The 21,040-nt window shown below is 43.2% G+C and overlaps 2 protein-coding genes across 2 annotated transcripts; one reads left to right on the forward strand and one right to left on the reverse strand.

The window, feature by feature from the left end:
- Positions 1-3,080: 3,080 nt before the first annotated feature.
- On the reverse strand, positions 3,081-5,275 carry LOC136448561 (serine/threonine-protein kinase PDIK1L-like). Its single transcript, XM_066448174.1, has 3 exons — positions 5,150-5,275; positions 4,722-4,904; positions 3,081-4,360 (listed from the first exon to the last, which is right to left on the reverse strand). Exon 3 carries the CDS (start codon positions 4,348-4,350, stop codon positions 3,163-3,165), a length of 1,188 nt encoding a protein of 395 aa, XP_066304271.1. The 5' UTR covers positions 4,351-4,360; positions 4,722-4,904; positions 5,150-5,275; the 3' UTR covers positions 3,081-3,162.
- A 5,631-nt stretch (positions 5,276-10,906) lies between these two features.
- LOC136449008 (neuropeptide FF receptor 2-like) lies at positions 10,907-13,519 on the forward strand. The gene is made up of 3 exons (XM_066448764.1): positions 10,907-11,045; positions 12,020-12,156; positions 12,708-13,519. Exons 1-3 carry the CDS (start codon positions 10,936-10,938, stop codon positions 13,259-13,261), a joined length of 801 nt encoding a protein of 266 aa, XP_066304861.1. The 5' UTR covers positions 10,907-10,935; the 3' UTR covers positions 13,262-13,519.
- Positions 13,520-21,040: the final 7,521 nt, after the last annotated feature.

Below are 21,040 nucleotides of genomic sequence, written 5' to 3' on the forward strand. Positions count from 1 at the left end.
ACATGTGCATGTTGTGACCTACAGTTCATTGGGACACGCTATTGTGTCACAGTCTGCTAAGTTACAATGGTATCTGTTTCATGAGCACGGTATTCTGTATATTTTCTGTCGTGGTATTACAAACTTACCCCTGGTTGTGTCTGGAAATGAACGGTGTAGTATCGCCTATGTAGGACTGCCTATGGATAAATCGGAGGTCGGGAACTCGATTCCTAAGTGATGAAAGAAGTAAAGTCTCTTCTTTGGTATATGTTATATTCTTGTATAAAAAAGAATCTTAAGGTTAAGTCTGACTTACGACTCTTTCATCTTTACCATATATGAAAGTTTCGGTGATGATATGATTCACGATTGAACAAAAATACATCCTTATGCTGCCAAATGCTGTATAAGATATCATTTTTTTGTATCCGAAGAGAGCTCCTATCACTGAAAGTGGTACAGTCCCAGGAAAGGGAAGTTTTGGCTTTTGTTTTGAAACAGAATGAAATTCTATACGTGACCTACAGTTCATTGGGACACGCTATTCAAGTCACAGATTTTGTCTATTTTCTGTTTACCTTAGAATAAAGGTTTTGTCTATGATCGTATGATGAGACCGACTAAATTGAAATTTCAACATTAGAATAAAAAGAAATAGTTCTTATAATACCGACAAATGCTGCATATGATAATATCTTCCGTATCCCACGAGAGCCCCCGTTACGGATAATGGTACAGTCCCAGAAAAGGGAAGTTTTGGCTGTTGTTTTGAAACCGAATGAAATTCTATACATTTTACTGTTAGCGTTGAATATCACATTAAATTTGTTATCGGTAAAACAGCATTGCATATCTAGGGTCCATAATATACCGAATGCCGTATGCAAAGAACATCGCTTTTTTCTAGGTTCCTAACAAAGAACGAACATTAGGCAATAGGCATGAAAATTACTGAATTCAATTGAATTCAAAGTTTTACTGGTTGTGTAAGAATTATCGGATGCCATATTCTACACCTGGAGTACATTGTAAAACTACGCTAAAAATGACATTGAATAATGTATATGAGTGAACCTTTTTTTGGTCGATATTCAATAGCTCCCTGTACAGTGCAGGTGCAACTCACCTCAGTATTATTTTCGCCAATCCACTTGCCCTCTGCTATAGGTACAACACTGTTATTTCACCTGATACGCAGATCATAGATAGCTCAATTGTGAAACGTGTGTGAAGTTCTTATCTTACGTACAATATGCAACAGGCTGGACAGGAATGTTCTTCCACTTGCAATACCTTACGAGCTCGGGAGAATGTAGACGCATTCTATAATGTTTGTCGGCTTTTCAATGGGGTTTCCCCAACGTGTGACCATCTCGTGATGTGGTAATGTATCGTTTCAAAACAACCGGCTCAATAGGTATTCTTTTCACTGGGTTGAAATTCAAGCGTCGTTGCTTTGTTGGATAAAGAAACACAAAGTCATGGTCCTCTTTCATTTATCTTTTATATATTCATTATTATTCTTAGTTTGTAAGGCCCACCTTGGAAAGTCTGTCCACGGTATACGTCATTAATCAGTTTGGCCCCCATGCCGATGGCCTTGGGGGGGGGGGGGGTGGCTCTGTGGGCTCACAGTTGTGGTCAAATTCAAAAGGAAAAACGTTGTTGTGGAAACCCAAGAAGGAAGGAAGCCAACCGATCAAGGACTGTTCAAGTGCGGCTTTCGACCTGTACTGTAAACTTCGAGTCTATTACATTGCAAGGAGGGACGGACGGACTCACACACACACACACACACACACACACACACACACACACACACACACACACACACACACACACACACGCACACACGCACACACACACACACACACATACATACATGCACACGCATACAGAGAGAGAGAGAGAGAGAGAGAGAGAGAGAGAGAGAGGGAGAGAGAGAGAGAGACATATCAGACGAAAAACAAAAACACAGTACAAAACATCAGGGTATATCATAACCAAGCAATTTTTGTTCGTCAACAATATGGGCAACGAATGTTCTATTGTTGTAACATGACAAAAGCGATGGATATGCACTTAAAAGTGTACTCAAACAAAATAACAGCAAGACGAAATGATTACGAGGATTCCAGGCTTCACATATGATTAAAACTTGTTTCACTGCATGATAATATTTCTTTGTATAATGAATTCCTATCAAATATCTTATACATTATGGTAAAGTTACTACAGCTTGCTACTAAATGGGTTCTAATATGTGACATGTACACACGTCAATCAACTTGAAGCCAGCACTTCGGTATCATCCAACGACCTACATTTTCTAGTCGTACAAAATATCAATACTACATGTATTCTCGCTACGGTGCATTAAGAATAGTCATATTGACAACAATGCGCACATCAATGGCTCAAAAATACACATTCAATAAGAGCTGTACTAATCACTTCCTTGGAGCTTGCTCCGTTGAGCTAGCTCCATTTGCAAACCTTTTGTAAAGCCTTCATAACATATGTACAAATGTGTGGTCACTACCAACTGATTACAAATACACGCGCTATATTTTAGGGTTTTTTTTTCACTGCATGCCATGTGAAAATCCAGCCTATGATTTGACAATGTACAGTAATTAGATTCGTTTTGAAAGCTCACTATAGCGTTATATGTCTAGGAGACAAATTCATGTGCTACATATGGATCGTCTGGAAACTGCGCAGTAATTTGCCGGTTGATAGGATTTCTCTGACTTTACTTTCCATGGATTCCGCATCAATTTCCCCCTCCCTTTTATAACCCGAACAACAAAATGTCTATAACCGGCTAACGGTTGGCAGTTCTCTGTTCGCTCGGCACTTGTGATCATCACCCCTATGGAAGCATAGCCCCGACGTCTGGGTTTCATGGGATCATATTTACAAAGCGCTGCTACAGCACTCTAAAAGCTAACTTAGCAGTGAACGTTTTCTTCCATGTTTACTTTGAAATTTGTACATGTTGGGAAATATAGAATTTGAAAATGTCAGTTGATTTATGGTTTGAGTAAATTTCGCGCTTAAGAATATCCCTTAATTTTGAAATTCTTTGAGACACTTGTCGAATGTCAGAGATTGCTATAAACGAACTAGGCGTAAGGGGCAGTTCAATAAATCACAGCCATGCTAACATTGGTCGATTTATCCGAAAAAATATCCAAAGCCCAGTCCCAATATTGCCCCACCAACTGCTCCCATTGCCCCTCCACATGAAAAACCAGCAATGGCACCTACACATACAGCACCTACCACTATAACGGGTTGAGGTTTTCTCACAGTTGCCTGACTGGGACGGGGCCTGTTAGAGCCTGGACTGGGCCGGGGCCTATTAGAGCCTGGACTGGGACGGGTCCTGTTTGAGACTGGACTGGGCATGGGCTGGGGCCGGCACCTGTAAGTTATCTGAGGGTCCTGGGCCATGTAATGTATCGGACTGTTTTGGGTGCCGTTCTGTGGCACTAAATGCTGGATACTTCTAATCTTATCAAGAACATCGCGCGCTGGGGGCCTGACATGATGATCTTTACTTAGCATCAACAAACACAAATCCTTAAAGGGATGCTCATCTAGTCCTCGAAGAATTTCCTCTTTCAGGGAAAAGTTCTCGGTTTGGTTTTGCGCAATGCCAATAGGGACCACGTCGTACCTTCCGCGCACGAAAGCAACAACCTTTGGCTTTGATTCAGACGATCGCGATGGTATCTTTGTCCGCACAAACATAGATACGAAGATGACTCCCATTGAGAATACATCACACCTGCACGTGTAAGGGTTATGCAATAGTATCTCAGGGGGCATGAAGAATTTTGTGCCATTGTAAGTTAACATATAATAGTTATCGGCAGAAAGAACAAAACTTTCCTCGCCCTGCCCACAGATTTTAGCCAACCCGAAGTCACCCACTTTGACCACAGGGGTTTGTTCGCTGCCAGATATGAGAATGTTATCTGGTTTTAGATCTCTGTGTACGATATTGTTGTCATGTAGAAAGCTTACCCCGTCCGCTATTTCTGCCATTAAACGCAACTCTACCTTGTCATCCCAGCTTTGCCTGAGCAACAGGTCATTCAGTGTTCCCTGTTCGCAATACTCAAGCACAAGGTGAAGCTTGTTGTTCTCATAACAGTGATGTAAGAATGGAAGGATATGTTCATGGGGCCTTTGTGCCAATTGTAATAAAGGCTTAAGCTCCCTGTTTGCAGCTCTTACTTCTGTATCGTCTTGAAGTGTTAGTATCTTCAACGCAAAGGTGCGTCCCATGGTGTCTTTGGCCCTGTAGACTTCTCCAAACGCCCCCTTTCCCAGCATGCTGCCGACTTTGTACTGCATCGCTAAGGTACTGAAAGCAAGGAATGTGAGTTAGTAGTTCATTATTTTCACAAGATACAAACAAATGGGTGTTATCTGCTGTCTCCCCCCTGTATGTCTTTAGCGTATATCATCATTGGAAAGTATTGCCCAGTCGATCAGCAAATAATTGACGTAAGTCATGTACTAATCTCAGAACTCTAGTTTTTGTCTGAGTGGCAGTTTCAGGGTAAAGTCCTGTCGTATTTGGTCGGAAGTGAAAGCAAAAATATCTTCCGTGTATAACTACACCATATACTTCCTCCACAAGGTCAACAAAACAGTCAGTCTCATGCTGGTCCCATTAGAACTGCTCCCTACGTTTATATAATCGACAGGGTTGGGATTCTTACCTCCTGCCTATGTTGTTGGACAAACAGCGACACTACGGTGAGAATCCAGTCGGTGTGCAAAATGGCGTCGTACGGTCGAGTTTGAATACTTGAACTCCCGACTTCAGGCTTCACCCACCGAAATTATTCGTAATTGGTGGACCGTGGCTAACTCTAACCCCCGTCGTAGTGGAAGTCTTTCCTCTGAAAATAAGCAAGAAATTTATGACCTGCCTTCAAAGTTTCCTAACTAACCGAACAAAGGGAGACACTGTGTGTGCATTCAGTCTACCTGCAACAGACGGTACAACTCAACGTCGGCTTTTTAGCTTCACCCACCAAACCCAGTCATTATGTGCACTCAAACCTAGGCGTATGTGATCTTATATCGTAGGGAACGTCTTCTCTACGAAGAAAGGTAACGAGGGAATACCGGTTTGAAGTCATACCTGTTATTCCAAAGCGGCACTGCCAGGTGTCCGTGCATTCAGCGTGTGCCCACCTGCCGTCGACACTACTTCTGCTTTTAGGCTCCTCCCATGGAAACTGTTCATTGTATCTGAACAGACTTTGTTGGCTTCTGGCCAGAAACGCTCCGGTGACAAAGCGAAGCTAGCGGCTCAATGTAAACATGAAGCATGAATGGCAGAGCGCAGGTGTCAATGCTGCTCCTATGCTGGACTTGCATGTACACATATATAGATATATATATATACATACATACAGCATCATCACAAACAGTACGTGACATTGATGTAGGGGCGCTAAGTCTTATAAAGTGTGTGGAACGAAACCTTCATCTTCTTTTAAGCTGTGAGTTGTTCTGTATGTTCAGGTGTCAGTAACTGCGGCCATGCTTCCCCTACCGGCATACTTCCACCAATGTACTCCTGTTACGGCCCTTCACATAGGCACTTAGAAATAATAATAATAGTCTTTATTGCATATTCCTGCCTAGATGGGCTAAATGCACATATGACCACACGTGGTCTATAAGAAGCATAATGCAAAACATTAATTGGTAAGCAGCTACATTCTAACATTGAAAAACTAAAAGATAGATATATAATACCTCACTTTGTGGAAATACAAGAAAATCTGGTCCGCTTTTTAAAACGACATTAGCTACATGTAAGTGCTGGGCCTTACAATCCTACTGAAAGCTATTTTCCACTATAAGTCATGACTCATTACAATCTTGTTCAAAACACTGTGAGACATCATAACAGAACCTTCCGCTGCAATCCCAATCCAAAAATACTAGGAGGCCCATAATAAGACTAATATTTTGTTTCGATTCATCTACACCTAAGCACATATTAAATTTCCCGGCCGATGGCCGATGGATAGAATTTCATAACATATTCATCAATATCTTCTGCTGTTAAAACAAAACCACAAACAAAGCCATAAACACTGAGGAGAACATAATCTTCGTGACAATTTAAAAGAATATCACAAGAAGACAAGAGTTAGTATTGAGTACTCGTACTAAACCTCGGCGGAAGTTCCCGATAGCTTCAAGGACATCAAAGACGTTGGGGTCCTGTTATCGGCAAATGAAAGTAATCTCGAACCAGTTTAGCTCAAATGAACTCAATGAACAGATGAGCTAGTCTTCCACTGGTCGTGACAGAGAGGACAGGCGCTATGTACAGTATTTTAAAGGTTCATTGCCCTAGCTCTTTCCGACAGAGAGCGGTGAGCGACACAGCCGGGATCGAACCCGGGGCTTCTAGTTCCACAGGTAAGATCGCTAACCACTGGACTACGCACGCTACATGGGACGTCATGGTTCAGGCTAATTCACTTCGTCTTACTGAAATAGAACACCCCCGATGGGAAACCCAAAGCACATTTCACCCCCCCCCCCACACACACACACTACAGCAGTAGCCCCTGTGGTCCAACAGCTCTCTAACAGAGGCTTCTTGAACCTCTCCAATAACTCATTTACATAGCAATCCAGGTAAATTGTTTAAATAAGACTTCTTCACAAAAAGGTAAAACCGACTATGTTAATTACTGCAGCAGGAAGATTAAAGGGAATCAGGTTAACGTCTACCGGCCAAATAGATAATTGTTTTCACTCAAGTGGACGTTTTTTAGCCTCAGGTTGCATCAATATCAACGGTTGCTAAGCAGGATGCTGGCTCTTTTTTACTCTAACAGACCTCCCCAGCTAGAAAAGCCTCGAGCACATGTCAATCACTGTCACCAAAGAGTCTGAACCGTTACCTAACAGGTACATTTTCTAATGGGACAACGGCTCTAGAAATATGAGAAGACAAGAAAGGGTGTTTCTGGGTATATCATAATGAGCATCTCTTTACTGGAGGCGCAGTGGACTTCAAGAGATTGAATCGAAAGCAAGCAAGAAGGCTCAAGACTTGTTGTTGGACAGATTTTCAACGTTTGACAGCAAACTGTTGGTGAGTCAAATGTTTTCTTTTTGGTTAGAATGGTGGGAACCGGACAAGTGTTACATGTAGGATTACATTAAATCACTTGTGAAGATGCATTGATTCGCGGCAAGTCTGATTATTATACGGTTTCCGAATAATATCTAGGAACAATGTACATTTGGTATATTTTGTCTGCTTCTCTAATAATGTACGCACTACATGTATGTCGGAATGGCATCTTATGAAAGCTGCTTTCCAAACTTTTCAAAGGATAGATTTGGTGGCTATAATCCGAGTGAAATACCAGCACTACTTCGCCTATGAAAATGCTGTTGATGAGACTCGACAGTTTTTTCTTGGCGCACAACGTGGCAGCCGATTAAAGTCGGTGTCAAGCTAGCGTATCACACAGTAGGAAAATACATGTACAGTAGAATCCGCTTAACTGGACACCCCATTTGCCAGCGCATTTGGTGCAATTATCCGGCTGGTGCAATTATGCGAAATTGCCCAGCTGGACCGGTAGTACACTGTATCATACAGGAAGTGAATAGTTTATAAACCTCGATGTGCTGTATGAACTTGTTAGTACGCATTTAGATGTTAGAAAGCTTTCGTTATACAGGTACAGTGCGGTAAAACCGTAGATTCTACCTCTTGTTAGGGCCACGTTTATGTATGAAAACAGTAAATTTCAAATTCTCAGGAAAGACGTCTCAGGACACAGTGAGTGAAATCAGTAAGCGCCAGCAGCAGTATGTGAATATAGCGCTGTCGCGAACCTGAAACCGCCGACAACACCCCACGTCATCCTTAACGCGAAATCAAATTCCCGCAAACTTAAATACATTCACAGTAATAAGACAGTGTACAGGTAGAGACCAATTTTTATTGAATACAGCATGCTATCTGCCAAAACGCAATACCGCCTTTGGCAGGCGTGCGTCTCTTTATGCCGACGACACGCCCTGTGACCCGCCCAGAACTTCCCATAGGATCGCTATCAACGTGATTGTCAATGGAGACCACCTTCCTTTGTAAGTGAAAACAATTTTAGACATATTGGCGGTATTGTGCCGCTACATAGGCACTTATCGGCTCATTTGTACCGCGTTGCCGATTTTAGCGCACCTTTTAAGTTAACTTGTCGAGGATTTTTGAAACATTTTGGTGCAGTTATCCGGCATTGGCGACCATGCGTGGTGCAGATATGCGGAATCACTAACAATGCAGTGAAAGGGAACCGGTTTGGGATTTGGGGATTCGGTGCAGTTAAATGGAATGTGCGTTTATCCGAGGTGCAATTAAGTGGTTTCTACTGTACTAGCTCGCCTGCGACGGCTCAAAAGACATTTTCGGTCGGAATCCAGACGGTATCCTTCCGACCACTGCGAGATTTGTAGGGATCGTTTTATGTTCGCAGGGCGAGCCCCGTCCAATGTAAGCGGTTAAATTTTCTAGCCCGGAGTCCAGTCTTTTTAGCTTTAGTCCGCTATACAAGCTCCGCTCCGGGGGGCTAAGATTTTCAGGCGAGAAATACGCTCCACTCTCTGGTGAAGTTGAAGGTTGGCCAACTTCTGGCGATCAACAAATTCGGCTGAAATTCGATGACAGTTTGACGGTTCACTGTCCTGACTAGTGGAAGAGCTGCTAGAAGTGTGATATAGTGAAGCTTGGGTTATTTTAGCCGTCTTTATTGTCTCTTTACTGAAAATCACGTATCAAAGATGAAATCTTGTCTGTATCTAGAATTCTGGTTCTGGATCTAGCCAGTTTGTAGCTTCTTTTGTTGGTACATTTTACACGTGCGACAAAAATAGAAGATAAAACGTCGTATTTTACTCAGCCTCTATATATAAACGTCTGTTTCAAGGTAGGATACAAAGGAACAATAAAAGAAAGCGGGGCCAACCTTCATGTTTCTCTCATCATCAGTAATCCCCTCGTATTCTATATGACATTTGTATCAGATGAGTTGTTAAAGAAGAAAAAACGAAGACGAAGAAAACGCCGTCCATTTATCAAGTTAACCACCCGCCTGGGCCTTTGCGCAGTAGGGCGACCCCTGCCGACTTTAGATAAGTAACTTTGATTAACAACAAGCGTTTTTCGTCATACCAATTAGGATCAATTTTATTGAGTGGATAAGCGCACAAAAATATCCTCTTTAATGATGAACGAATGAGCAGAGATCAGATAATTTGTGATACAGCGGTAGTCGCGGACCCCCTCTCTGCGGACATGTGAGCGTTTCGCTCTCGGCAGTGGTAGAAAATAGCGGCTGCCATAGATGCTTCGGAGCTGTTGGAACTATCCCTTTGAAATGAAAGAGCGTTACATCTTGACAAAGGAGATTGGATGCGCCTGGCATGCACGTAGGAGAATCGCCTAGGCGACAAATTCGTCCATATGAAGGTCGTCTGCATAAATCTATAGATCTGTAGTAAGGATCATCTGTGCCCATATTCAGGAACGTCTGGCCGGTTAACTTCACTGTCAGCGAACTTCAGCCGAATCTACGCCGGAAGGTCGCCTAATTGTAAAATTGTCAGAGAGTCCAGCGGATTTTTCACTTGAACATTTATCCCATCATATTGGACAAGAGGGACCTGCGAACGTCGGCCGATCCCGCCTATAGAATCGTGCAGTGATCGAGAATACGCCGGCCGTATTCTTGCCAAAAATGTCCTTTTAGTGTTCGCAGACTCGGCAAAACCTCTTTCAAGCCTAGCGCAAGATTTGTGGGCTATCAATCCATCTCGATCTGGTATAGTCCGTTCAATGGTTCGTCCTTACCGTTTCAGCTGCTAGTGGAAACCGTTTCAACTCGAAGTGTCTCCCTGGGATAAAAGGAACAACAGTACCAAGCATGGCGAGTGAACCGAGCCCGAACATCTCAAATATTTCAGACTTTAGCGACCATAACTACACCTGGAATGGAGAGCGATTCATCTACGACAAATACAGACAGGGCGCGGCTGTTCTCGTGATCTTCGTGCTGGCGTATCTGTCCATCTTCCTGCTCTGCGTGGTGGGGAATATTCTGGTCATCGTGGTGGTGGTCCTCAACAGGAACCTACGGACAGTGACGAACGTCTTCATTGCCAATCTGGCCGTGGCCGATCTCATGGTCGGCGTCTTTTGCTTACCGTTCAACCTGGCGGACAGCATCATGACAAGTAAGCTGTTTGTTTGTTTGTTTGTTTGTTTGTTTGTTTTTTTGGCATAACTGGTAGATAATTTCAAAGCAGCAGTTTTGTACGTTAGGTACTAGTTGTGTAAGTCCGGACTGTAAGGTTTGATCCACTCAAATAGGGAACGATCCCTACTCTTCTTGATACATGAAAGCGGGGTGGGTTCCTAAACGCAAACGTTCCTTTGCGTCCCATCCGAAAGAACGCCCCTAGCCATAAGTACATATATTCTCCTGAGTCGAGAGAGGAAATAGCTGTTAAGATAAATTTGGTTGTTCGGTGTTATACAGCTATATTCTTCAGTAATGCTTACGATTTTGGGGTACATGTCTGTTCTCAACTTAAGTATAAGAGAGGGAGAGGAAGGGTCCAGACTACACTAGATTGGTTCGGGCCCTTCGGCAATAGGTACCTTCTATGGCGGAGCAGTCATAATTTTTTTGTGCCATTAATCAGACGATCTTTACCATGTATACAAATGGCCAAATATATACATATAAATCGTAGACAATGTAGCGTTAAGTCTGCATGGTGATAGATGCATATACTTTGTACCTTGAATTCTTGCCTGTGTTTGCGTCAATAAAGTCAAGACGTCTAAGGTATAGATGTGAGTACATAAAATCTTCCGTCTTGATGTTCCCAGGTTGGCCGTTTGGTGACGTCATGTGCAAGACGTTTCTGACGGTGCAAGTTCTGTCTGTGTCTGCCTCTGTCTTCACGCTGATCGCCATCGCTGTGGACAGGTAAAGACTCCCACTGGACCCGCGGCACGCTGACGGCGTCGCTGCGTCCTAAACTGGATTTGTGTTACCCTTGGCTTTATAACGGGAATATCATTCAAAACGTACAAGTTTGACCAAAAAGACAACAAAACACACAAAGCTTAAAAACATTAGGTTTTTTGTCGATGAAATTCGTTGAGTGCATTGTCAATTTGATCGGCTGCAGCGACGCCGCCAGCGTGCCGCGGGTCAGGTGAGAGGGGGGCTTAAGACGTCACACAAGTTATACACCATAATGTCCATAAGGAAAGCGGGCGACCTCAGACTGAGAAAGAAGCATAACGCTTTTATGGCGTTAGCTAGTAGTGCAATGCGGCACGCGTATTTGGCCAAGCACGCCCCTACTTTTCTCGATAAGTGTTTTGGGTTATTCTACACGCAGGGGTTTGACGCATGAGGCTTGAGCCTGATGCTCCCTCATACACCAACAAGATGACAAGATAACAAACAATAGTGGAAACAGATGCTTCATTTGTACAGGACTGAGAACATTTGACAACTGATCATTAACTAAGAATCATTGATATCACTGATAGGTCATTGCGACATTATCTGAAGACCCTGAAGGTCATTGAAAGATAATTGAAATGTCATTGAGATCATTGACTGACTATTAAGAGATCTGTCTTTTTTTGGATGCTCAAATGACGTGAAATCAATTTGATAGCAGGGTAGCTCGGGATATACAATTAGAATGATATCTCATATTTCCCCCATTATGAAGAGTGTTTTCTTGAGTTTTGTTTTGGCAAATGTCGCTAGACATCTTATATTTTGAAGACACCGTATTCAAAGTTATCAGTACTCTGAAAATCGATGTACATGCGCAATTTCCTCATTCTATCCAGTCGTATCCAGTTGCTTGAGCAACTGTTCATTGCGTGTCTTATTACTTGGATGTATAACCTTCATCACCGATAAATTGTACCCTCCAGATATTACGCAGTAGTCCGCCCCACCAGTTCGGGCGTCACCATGACAGCGATGAGGTACATCCTGGTCGGCGTGTGGGTCGCGGCGGCGGGTACATGCGTGCCGCAGGGCCTCGTGTTAACGAGCACAACCTACCAAGGTCCAGTCTACACCTTTCACTACACGGAGTCTTTATTTTCGGCGTGTCCGTTGTGTTTGTTATGCCGGTGTGTGTCTGTAGAGTGACAGGAAGTGAGTGAGTGAGTGAGTGAGTGAGTGAGTGAGTGAGTGAGTGAGTGAGTGAGTGAATAAATGAATGTATAAATGAATGAGAGTGAGTGAGTGCGTGAGTGAACGAGCGAGTGAGTGAGTGAATGAATGAATGAATAAGAGTGAGTGAGTGAGTGAGTGAGTGCGTGAGTGAGTGAGTGAGTGAGTGAGTGAGTGAGTGAGTGAGTGAGTGAGCGAGCGAGCGAGCGAGCGAGCGAGTGAGTGAGTGAGTGGAAAGATGACCGCAAATGTCAGACTTGCCGAAGTGAAAGGAAATAGAGTTCAGAGGTGGTAGAACTAAGTCATATAATCAAACATGATAGTCCAGGTCATGGGTTCAGTGGAAGAGACTAATGATTAAGGGGATGTATTTTTTTGTCTGTCTGATTGTCTTGTTTTCGCAGTTTGATGGGGGGTTAATAAATGTTCCTCTGTCTGCAGGCGTCTACACGTCAGACGGCAAAGTGATGACAACTTGTGAGGAGGTTTGGCCAGGACAGTACTACCACGCTGGCTACGCGCTGTGCCTATTTGCCATGAGCTACCTCATTCCCTTGTCCATCATTGCTGTGTTGTACATGAGAATAAGCATGAGGCTCTGGTACAGGCCCAAGCCTGGGACAAGCCAAAACAGAACGCTAGCTGTGATCAGTAAGGAACCCTTCGTGTCGTACAACTCCCGGTCGGATAGTGTCACCATCCACATACCGAATGCCCCTCAAGTTGTTCACTCACAAAAGATGCTGCACGTCATCAGGATATTGTTGATAGTAGTGGTCGTTTTTGCGATATCCTGGCTACCCTTACACATCTTAACGATTGTTTCCATCTTTGCTAACTTGACAGACGACACGGTCGTCATCCTGTACCACTACGTGTTCCCGCTTGTACACTGTATTGCCTTCACCAACTGCGGCATCAACCCGATCATATATGGTTATTATAATAATAACCTGCGAAAGGGATTTTATCAGCTTTTCAGAAAATCATCGTGAATCAAATCTGTAGAAACGTTTGCAAGAAAGTAAATATTATATTATAGCTTGTATATACAGTATATGAATATAGTATATGTGCATGTATGCACCCTTCCTTTTTTCTAAACCATGCAATGTAATCTGTCTATAACTTTCAGTTCTATGACGTATTGTTGATCCTGGTACCTGTTATAGTGTACTCAGTATTTTAAAACAAAATTATGTCAGACAATAGGGCGACATACGCTCTTAAATTTCAAAGTTAACGACAGTTCAGTTGACATTTTATTACATTCCAACAATAGAACGAGTTGAGTTTAGAAGAGAAAATGAACATACACTTGTGCTAGCTCAATAAAGATAAACTAAAATAAGTGTTGAATGTCTGAATTACTGTTCAGCCTGTAGACACTAGCAGCAGAAATGTGTTTGAACACTACCCTACGCAATAAAGTCAGTGAGCAAGCTACACTTTTATGAAAGTTTCAAAATACGGACATGGCTATTGACAGAATGTTCCTGTCAATCCCGGCCAGGGTTTCTTTTTTAACATCAATTTGCTTATCATTCAAATCAATTATTCCTGCTCATGGATTCGTTAATACATTTTTTTTACCATTTTACAGGATTATCTTCAGGGTTAGAGTTGATAGAATCATGAGGTGTTATCTACAAGGTATAACCTGTCAATAGTACCAAAAAAAGCTTATTGACAAGAATATCCTATCAAAATTGCCGAAAAATCTTATTGTCAGGATAATGCTTTCAATAGTCTTAAGAATTTTGCTATTGACACGAACAAGCCTGTCAAAATTGTGCCATTTTATTGACTGAAATATACTGTGAAAGGTGGAAAACATTCTTACTAAATCTATTCGGCCTTCGAACAATGCTAGAACGCTTCAGGGTGACGCACAGAAACTTGAGTTGGCTTGTTACAAACCTTGGCCTGGAACAGCCCAAGGCACCCTATGGTATCTAATCAAATGGCTGCCTTTGTGGCCTTGAGAACACTTCTACAGGACACCGTTTGCTCTTAGGCGATGCTGATTTAGTTATACGGATGACATTCGCGCGTGTATCAATTTTCACCCCCCCCCCAAAAAAAAATAAAACGTTTTCAACCATACTGTAAATCGTAAAAAGCAGCTGCAAAATGAGAAAATACATGCTGTAAATTGACGCAGACGAAGACGAAGAAAACGCCGTCCATTTATCAAGTTAACCACCCTCCTGGGCCTTTGCGCAGTAGGGCGACCCCTGCCGACTTTAGATAAGTAACTTTGATTAACAACAGACGTATTTCGTCATACCAATTAGGTTCGATATTATCCAGTGGGTCAGCGCACAAAAATGTCCTCTTTGATGATAAACGAATGAGCAGAGATCAGATAATTTGTGATTCAGTCGCGGACCCCCTCTCTGCGTCGGACATGTGAGAGTTTCGCCCTCGGCAGTAGAAAATCGCGGCTGCCATAGATGCTTCGGAGCTGTTGAAACTATACCTTTGAAGTGAAAGAGCGTTGCATCTTGACACAGGAGATGCGCCTGGTATGCACGTAGGAAAATCGCCTGCGCGACAAATTTGTCCATTTGAAGGCCGTCTGCATAAATCTGTAGGATCTTCTGTGCCCATATTAAGGAACGTCTGGCCGGTTAACTTCACTGTCAGCGAACTTCGGCAGAATCTTGTGGTAATCGCCGGATAGTTGCCTGATTGTAAAATTTCCAGAGATTCCAGCGAATTTTTCAATTCAAAATTTATCCCATCAAATTGGACAAGAGGGACCTGCGAACGTCGGCCGATCCCGCATGAGAGAACAAACGCCGGCTGTTTTCTTGCCGAAAATGTCCCTTTAGAGCTCGCAGACTCGTCGGCCAAACCGCTTTCCTGTTGTGTAAGACCTATTTCAGCCATAGCACATGTAAGTAGGAGCAATCAATTCATCTCGACCTTGTGTAGTCCCTTCAATGATCTTCAATGTTTCGTCCTTACCATTTCAGCTGCTAGTGAAAACCGTTTCACCTTGAACCTTGAACGAGGACATCAATGATGTCATCTCGGGAGACAATGAGTCCTTCTGCTCCACTCAGTCCGGTCTTCCATTAGCGATCTCAGCTCTGTTGTAGGAATGTCACTGAGCCCAGCATCCCTTTTTAGGTTGTCTATGAGGGTTGTGCGTCTCCTGCCCCTTTTCCTCCTTCCCTCTGTTGGCTCCCAGAGGATAAGCTGGCTGGCTGCCAGCTCGGTATGCCGGACGCAGTGTCCAGCCAGTGCCATCCTTCGGTGCCTTATCTTCTGGGAGAGTCTGAGAAGATCGCCGTAGAGTACGGAGTTTGTCATACGGTCCTCCCAGGTGACATTCAGCACTTTTCGGAGCATCCGGGTGTACATCCCGTTTCAACTCAAAGTGTTTCCCTGGGATAAGGTCAACAACTGTACCAATCTACACAATAAATCGTAAAAAGCAGCTGCAAAATGAGAAAATACATGCTGTAAACTGATAGAAATATTTCAGAAAATGGATATCAATATCATAGATAGTCAATTTCGAAGTCAAAGAAGAACAAAACAACAAAAGTTCGGAGACCTCATACCTCCATGAGATATTTCAATTATTCAAATAAATCTGTGCATGGTCATGACTTATGTAGACCTTTAACTATTAGTAACTTACACACGCCACAAGTATGAAATTCCCATTATTTGCCACTGAGATGAATTATGGCACTTTCGCACTTTCAAATTAGGCCCGTATTTGCATAATTCTTATCGGTTCATGTTCCATCTGAAGTGAATGATATGTAACACGTATCAAAGTCCTCTATGGAAAACAAAACACGGGAATTATAGAATTTCTTCATCAATTAAGTCAAGCAAATTAAGTCCTAGTTTACATAATTTGCATCTAATTGTGTACATCTCTGTCTAAGCTACCAGTTTGCCAAATATCATGGAAATGTGTTGTTCATATGTCCAGTTATCCTCTTTGAAATATCTTAACAAAAACACCCTTGCAGTTCCAGAACAATAGGCTAGGAGGACCAAAATTACACAACTTCTTCTTGGCATCAAAAGCTACCTGTCACCAAAAAAAACCCTAGCATGTCCGGGACAAAATATGAAAAAAAAAGGAATTTCTGCTGCACAGGCATACATATATTGGTACGAGTATCGTAGTCTACCATACAGGTTAGGCTTCTTCTCACTTCTTGGCAACGGTGAATATGTAGGATTGTATGGTTCTAGCTCTAGTCGGTTCATCAAAACACACGAGGAACATAATTTCTTAAGTGCGACTCATGTATCTCAAGTGACGGAACCTACTTCTTTATAACTAGATAGGATATTTCTATCAGTATTTGGATGGAAAAGATGATTAACTGAAAAATAATCTATGCAAACTAGGACCATATTTGCATAATCAGTAAGAAACATTAACAATACATCATTCCGCGAAGGTATGAGGTCGCGGACCTCTAGTTGCGTTAAAACGCTGTTCTAGAACTGGGGAAAAAGAAGCGTCTGTTCCAGAACTTTAACCAGCCTAACAACGGTGTTCGACCAGACTTGTTTACTGTCACAACTAATCCGAGCGGCAGTCACAGACTTAAAGTCCTCCGGTCGTTTGGTTCTGACTTGAGACAATCATGTCGAGACGGCGCACTAGTAGCCGAAGAAGACGCCGGCGGTCCCGAGCTGTCATGTTTCCTTCATCTGACGGCGACGACACCTCACAAGCTGGACGCCGGTGGTTTTTCAAAGAAATTTTCGTTACGGGACTACTGCTTGTGGCTGTGACGGCGGTAGGTACTCTTGTAGCCCACATCTTAGCTAATAACATGTGCTGTAAATGCGAAATGTGGTATTTAAAGTTGTAACGAGTATAAAATTATGTTAGCCACACAAGACCACATCACAGCAACTAAACGTTTTATGTATAAGTGTTATTTTTGCTTTTCCTCTGGGAGGGGATTTCGGACTCATTTTCGCACTAGGTATTTGTTATATATCTATTCATTTACTATTCATACGTTTTAGCGTCTTGTCAAATAGTTTATTTTTCATAATATACAAGTGGTGGCGATAATATACGTTGTGTACAACTTGAGTCCGCCGTCACTTTTCCATTTTTTTTTGCATTATTTGATTGGTTTCTTTGAATAAAAAAGAAGGAGTGTAAAAATCTAATAAGTGAGCGAGACCGTGACTACACGGGGTGGAAAAATATGCTAAATAATGTATAGACCTTTAGAAAGACTAGAAGCAATGCAATTAAATCATTTATGAAGGTTTGACATCCAGGTAAACAATATCTCAAGACAAATCAGTCTCTACAACTGGATAAGATGTGCAGATTACGTAAGGACGATTTGAGTGACCTCCATCACTCTTCCTCGAGTGACATCCATCCCTATTCTTCAGCTAGCTGATGCTTAGCACGAGGCAATGCTAATGCTGAAACATACCTGTCAAGAAACAATTCCATCGGTAGACACAGTTTGAAAACATGCCATGTTAACAGACAAAAAGACAACTACTTTCCTCTTAACATCACAAAACCTACACATTATAGAAAAAGTGGGATCATTCGCCTTCCACTGTCTCGGAAAAAGAAGTCAAACCCAAATAAGATAGAATTTAGTGTTAGTATTTAGACTAGAAAAGTCACATGCTGTATTGTTATATATTGTCTGTCCGTCCTTTCATGTTACACGTACTTGCAATTAGCCTACGGGCAAGAACTTGCAATAAACTTATTATTATTACGTTGATAAAGGTTAGACATCCAGGTAATAAGATACACCAAATGGCAGTTACTCAAGCAACTGGATAAAATTTTTGACCATCAAAACATAACAAAACTTAATGGTAAATATATGGCTTGATGTTGTATTGATTTTATTTCAGGTTGTTGCCATGACTCCCCATGCCGGTATTGACGAGGCTACTGCAGACGTGATGCACTCCACACATTCCGGAGAAACCACTCTGCTCCGCCTGAAGCCTGGATCTGAAGAGGACGTGACACACTCCACACATTCCGGAGAAACCACTCTGCTCCGCCTGAAGCCCGCATCTACTGAAGACGTGATGCCCTCCGCACATTCCGGAGAAACCACTCTGCTCCGCCTGAGGCCTGGATCTGCAGAGGACGTGACACACTCCACACATTCCGGAGAAACCACTCTGCTCCGCCTGAAGCCTGGATCTGAAGAGGACGTGATGCACTCCACACATTCCGGAGAAACCACTCTGCTCCGCCTGAAGCCTGGATCTGAAGAGGACGTGACACACTCCACACATTCCGGAGAAACCACTCTGCTCCGCCTGAAGCCTGGATCTGAAGAGGACGTAATGCACTCCACACATTATGGAGAAACCACTCTGCTCCGCCTGAAACCTCGATCTGAAGAGGACGTGACACACTCCACACATTCCGGAGAAACCACTCTGCTCCGCCTGAAGCCTGGATCTGAAGAGGACGTGACACACTCCACACATTCCGGAGAAACCACTCTGCTCCGCCTGAAGCCTGGATCTGAAGAGGACGTGATGCACTCCGCACATTCCGGAGAAACCACTCTGCTCCGCCTGAAGCCTGGATCTGCAGAGGACGTGACACACTCCGCACATTCCGGAGAAACCACTCTGCTCCGCCTGAAGCCTGGATCTGAAGAGGACGTGATGCACTCCACACATTCCGGAGAAACCACTCTGCTCCGCCTGAAGCCTGGATCTGAAGAGGACGTGATGCACTCCGCACATTCCGGAGAAACCACTCTGCTCCGTGTGAACCACACAGGTGCTGAACACGGCACTACAGATGCTCACAGCGGACCTAACGGCTTGAATATAACCCGTCTGAAAGACCAGTTGAAGAATGAGATGCCACGCGTTGCCGAAAAGATTCTCAACAATCCGTCAATTTTCGAAAGTTGGAAAAAATGCCTAGAAGAGCACAGTCTTATGGATCAGAGGCGCCGGTACACTCACATGACTGCGTTCCCGCCTGCTTTCGAAGACAATGACGACTTGGATATGATGTTGTTTGGAAACCGCTTCCAACACGTGGAGCAGGTTCGCCACATCGATAACACGACTGCAGTACCAGCAGATCTCGCCTGTCTGCGACATGGATTTGACGACTTGGATGTGAAAACCGTCCACAACCCCTTCAAGAACGTGTGCATTCAGCGCCGAAGCATTGACAAGTCGACGACGCCACGTTTTGAAGCCTTGAAAAGGTATTGCGTAGAGAAGCTTTCCCTGAACGACAAGGTGCGCAACTCCACCCACCTGCCTACGCCCCTGCCAGATCTCGCCGATTTAGATGTTTATGGCAACTTCGGCTTCATTGGCTCCTACTTCTCTGACGGTGAGTTCGGTGCTTTCAACGGCTTGGATTTGACAACGGGATACAACTTCTCTTATGAGAACGTCAAGTTTCATTCTCGTCTGGCAAGACGTCTCCAGGAGACGAGGAAGACCAATGTCGAAAGACGGAAGACGTACGGATCGACCAGTGTCTTAAAGATGAAGTTCACCGCCACACTCACCCACGCAAGGCTGTACCGAGTTCCGAATACAGCTATGTGGATGGCTTCAAGAACTCCGACATGATACCCGTGAATAATAAGACCCTCTCGGTGACCGACACCATTTCTGTCTCTAAACTGATCCAACCAAGTTCCTACTTTGACATGACTGACGGCGACTGCCTTGACAACAAGGATGCGGTGCTACTGAAGAACTCCACCGTTCCGAATATTTCCCTCAACTCGGTTAACGTTACGAAGAACCACGACGAGAGCTGCCGTGTACATGAGCTACTGATGCGGAGCAAAACCACTGTAGCGGTCGTGGTTGGTACCTTGGTAGTGACCTCGGTTATCTATGACTGCATGGCGTGAACTCTGTTTTACTTGCAGAGTAATTTGTGTTGTTGAAATTAGTTCGTGCATCATCATCCTTCAAAGCAACATCCATTTTACAGTCATGAAAAACATTTTTGATTTATGTTGTTATTAACTTGACTCCAATGCTGTTTAGCACGTGCACGTCCAAATTTGAATAAATTCGTTGATTTGACTTTGGATGACTGAGTTTGCATATACTGTATTTCCATCATGGATATTTTCCGGAAAACCACCGTACGAAAGGGAAACGTCATGAATTTGACATTACAATTTGACAATAACTTTTTTTCATGTTTCCACTGACATTACAAACATAATACACATGAGTAAGGCCGAGTAGAGTTCATTCAGCCAGATATGAATCAGATTCGAACCCAACAGGTGCCAACTGTCATAGCATGCCTACAATGGACATATAGATTTTCCTCATTACTTTTGCAAATCAAGTCCCAATTTGCATTAATTGCAATTCATTGTGTACATCTCCGTCTAAGCTACCTGCATAGTAAAATACATGAAAAGCTGATGCTCCTTTCTTAGTTATTCTCCTTGGAATATTTTGACAAATACGCCATTGCAGTTCCAGTGACACATACCAGGGGGCCCATAATCGACCTTGACCTTCCTCCTCCCAACACCTACCCACATACTAAATATTATTACAATCCATCTAGACGTTCTTCAGTTATGCTGACTTTAAGCATCCGGACGCACAAACATGCACGCACGCAAACACACATGCAAGCACACACAATACAATATCTCCATGAAAAAGTATTTTTTCATGGAGATAAAAGTGAAGACTCTATATTTCGATACGTGCACGTAGATTGTATAATGAAGGCAACGTTTTTTTTGCCAACCTTTTTTTTTCAC

Source organism: Branchiostoma lanceolatum, chromosome 14 (genome assembly GCF_035083965.1).
Source record: "Branchiostoma lanceolatum isolate klBraLanc5 chromosome 14, klBraLanc5.hap2, whole genome shotgun sequence".
Lineage (NCBI taxonomy): Eukaryota > Metazoa > Chordata > Leptocardii > Amphioxiformes > Branchiostomatidae > Branchiostoma > Branchiostoma lanceolatum.

Bases quoted from the DNA above. Each gene is read 5' to 3' on its own strand.
- LOC136448561 (XM_066448174.1), bottom strand. From the start codon at position 4,350: ATGCAGTACAAAGTCGGCAGCATGCTGGGAAAGGGGGCGTTTGGAGAA.
- LOC136449008 (XM_066448764.1), top strand. From the start codon at position 10,936: ATGTTCCCAGGTTGGCCGTTTGGTGACGTCATGTGCAAGACGTTTCTG. The intron at 11,046-12,019 runs GTAAAGACTCCC...TGTACCCTCCAG, and splicing joins ATCGCCATCGCTGTGGACAG to ATATTACGCAGTAGTCCGCC. The intron at 12,157-12,707 runs GTCCAGTCTACA...CTCTGTCTGCAG, and splicing joins AACGAGCACAACCTACCAAG to GCGTCTACACGTCAGACGGC.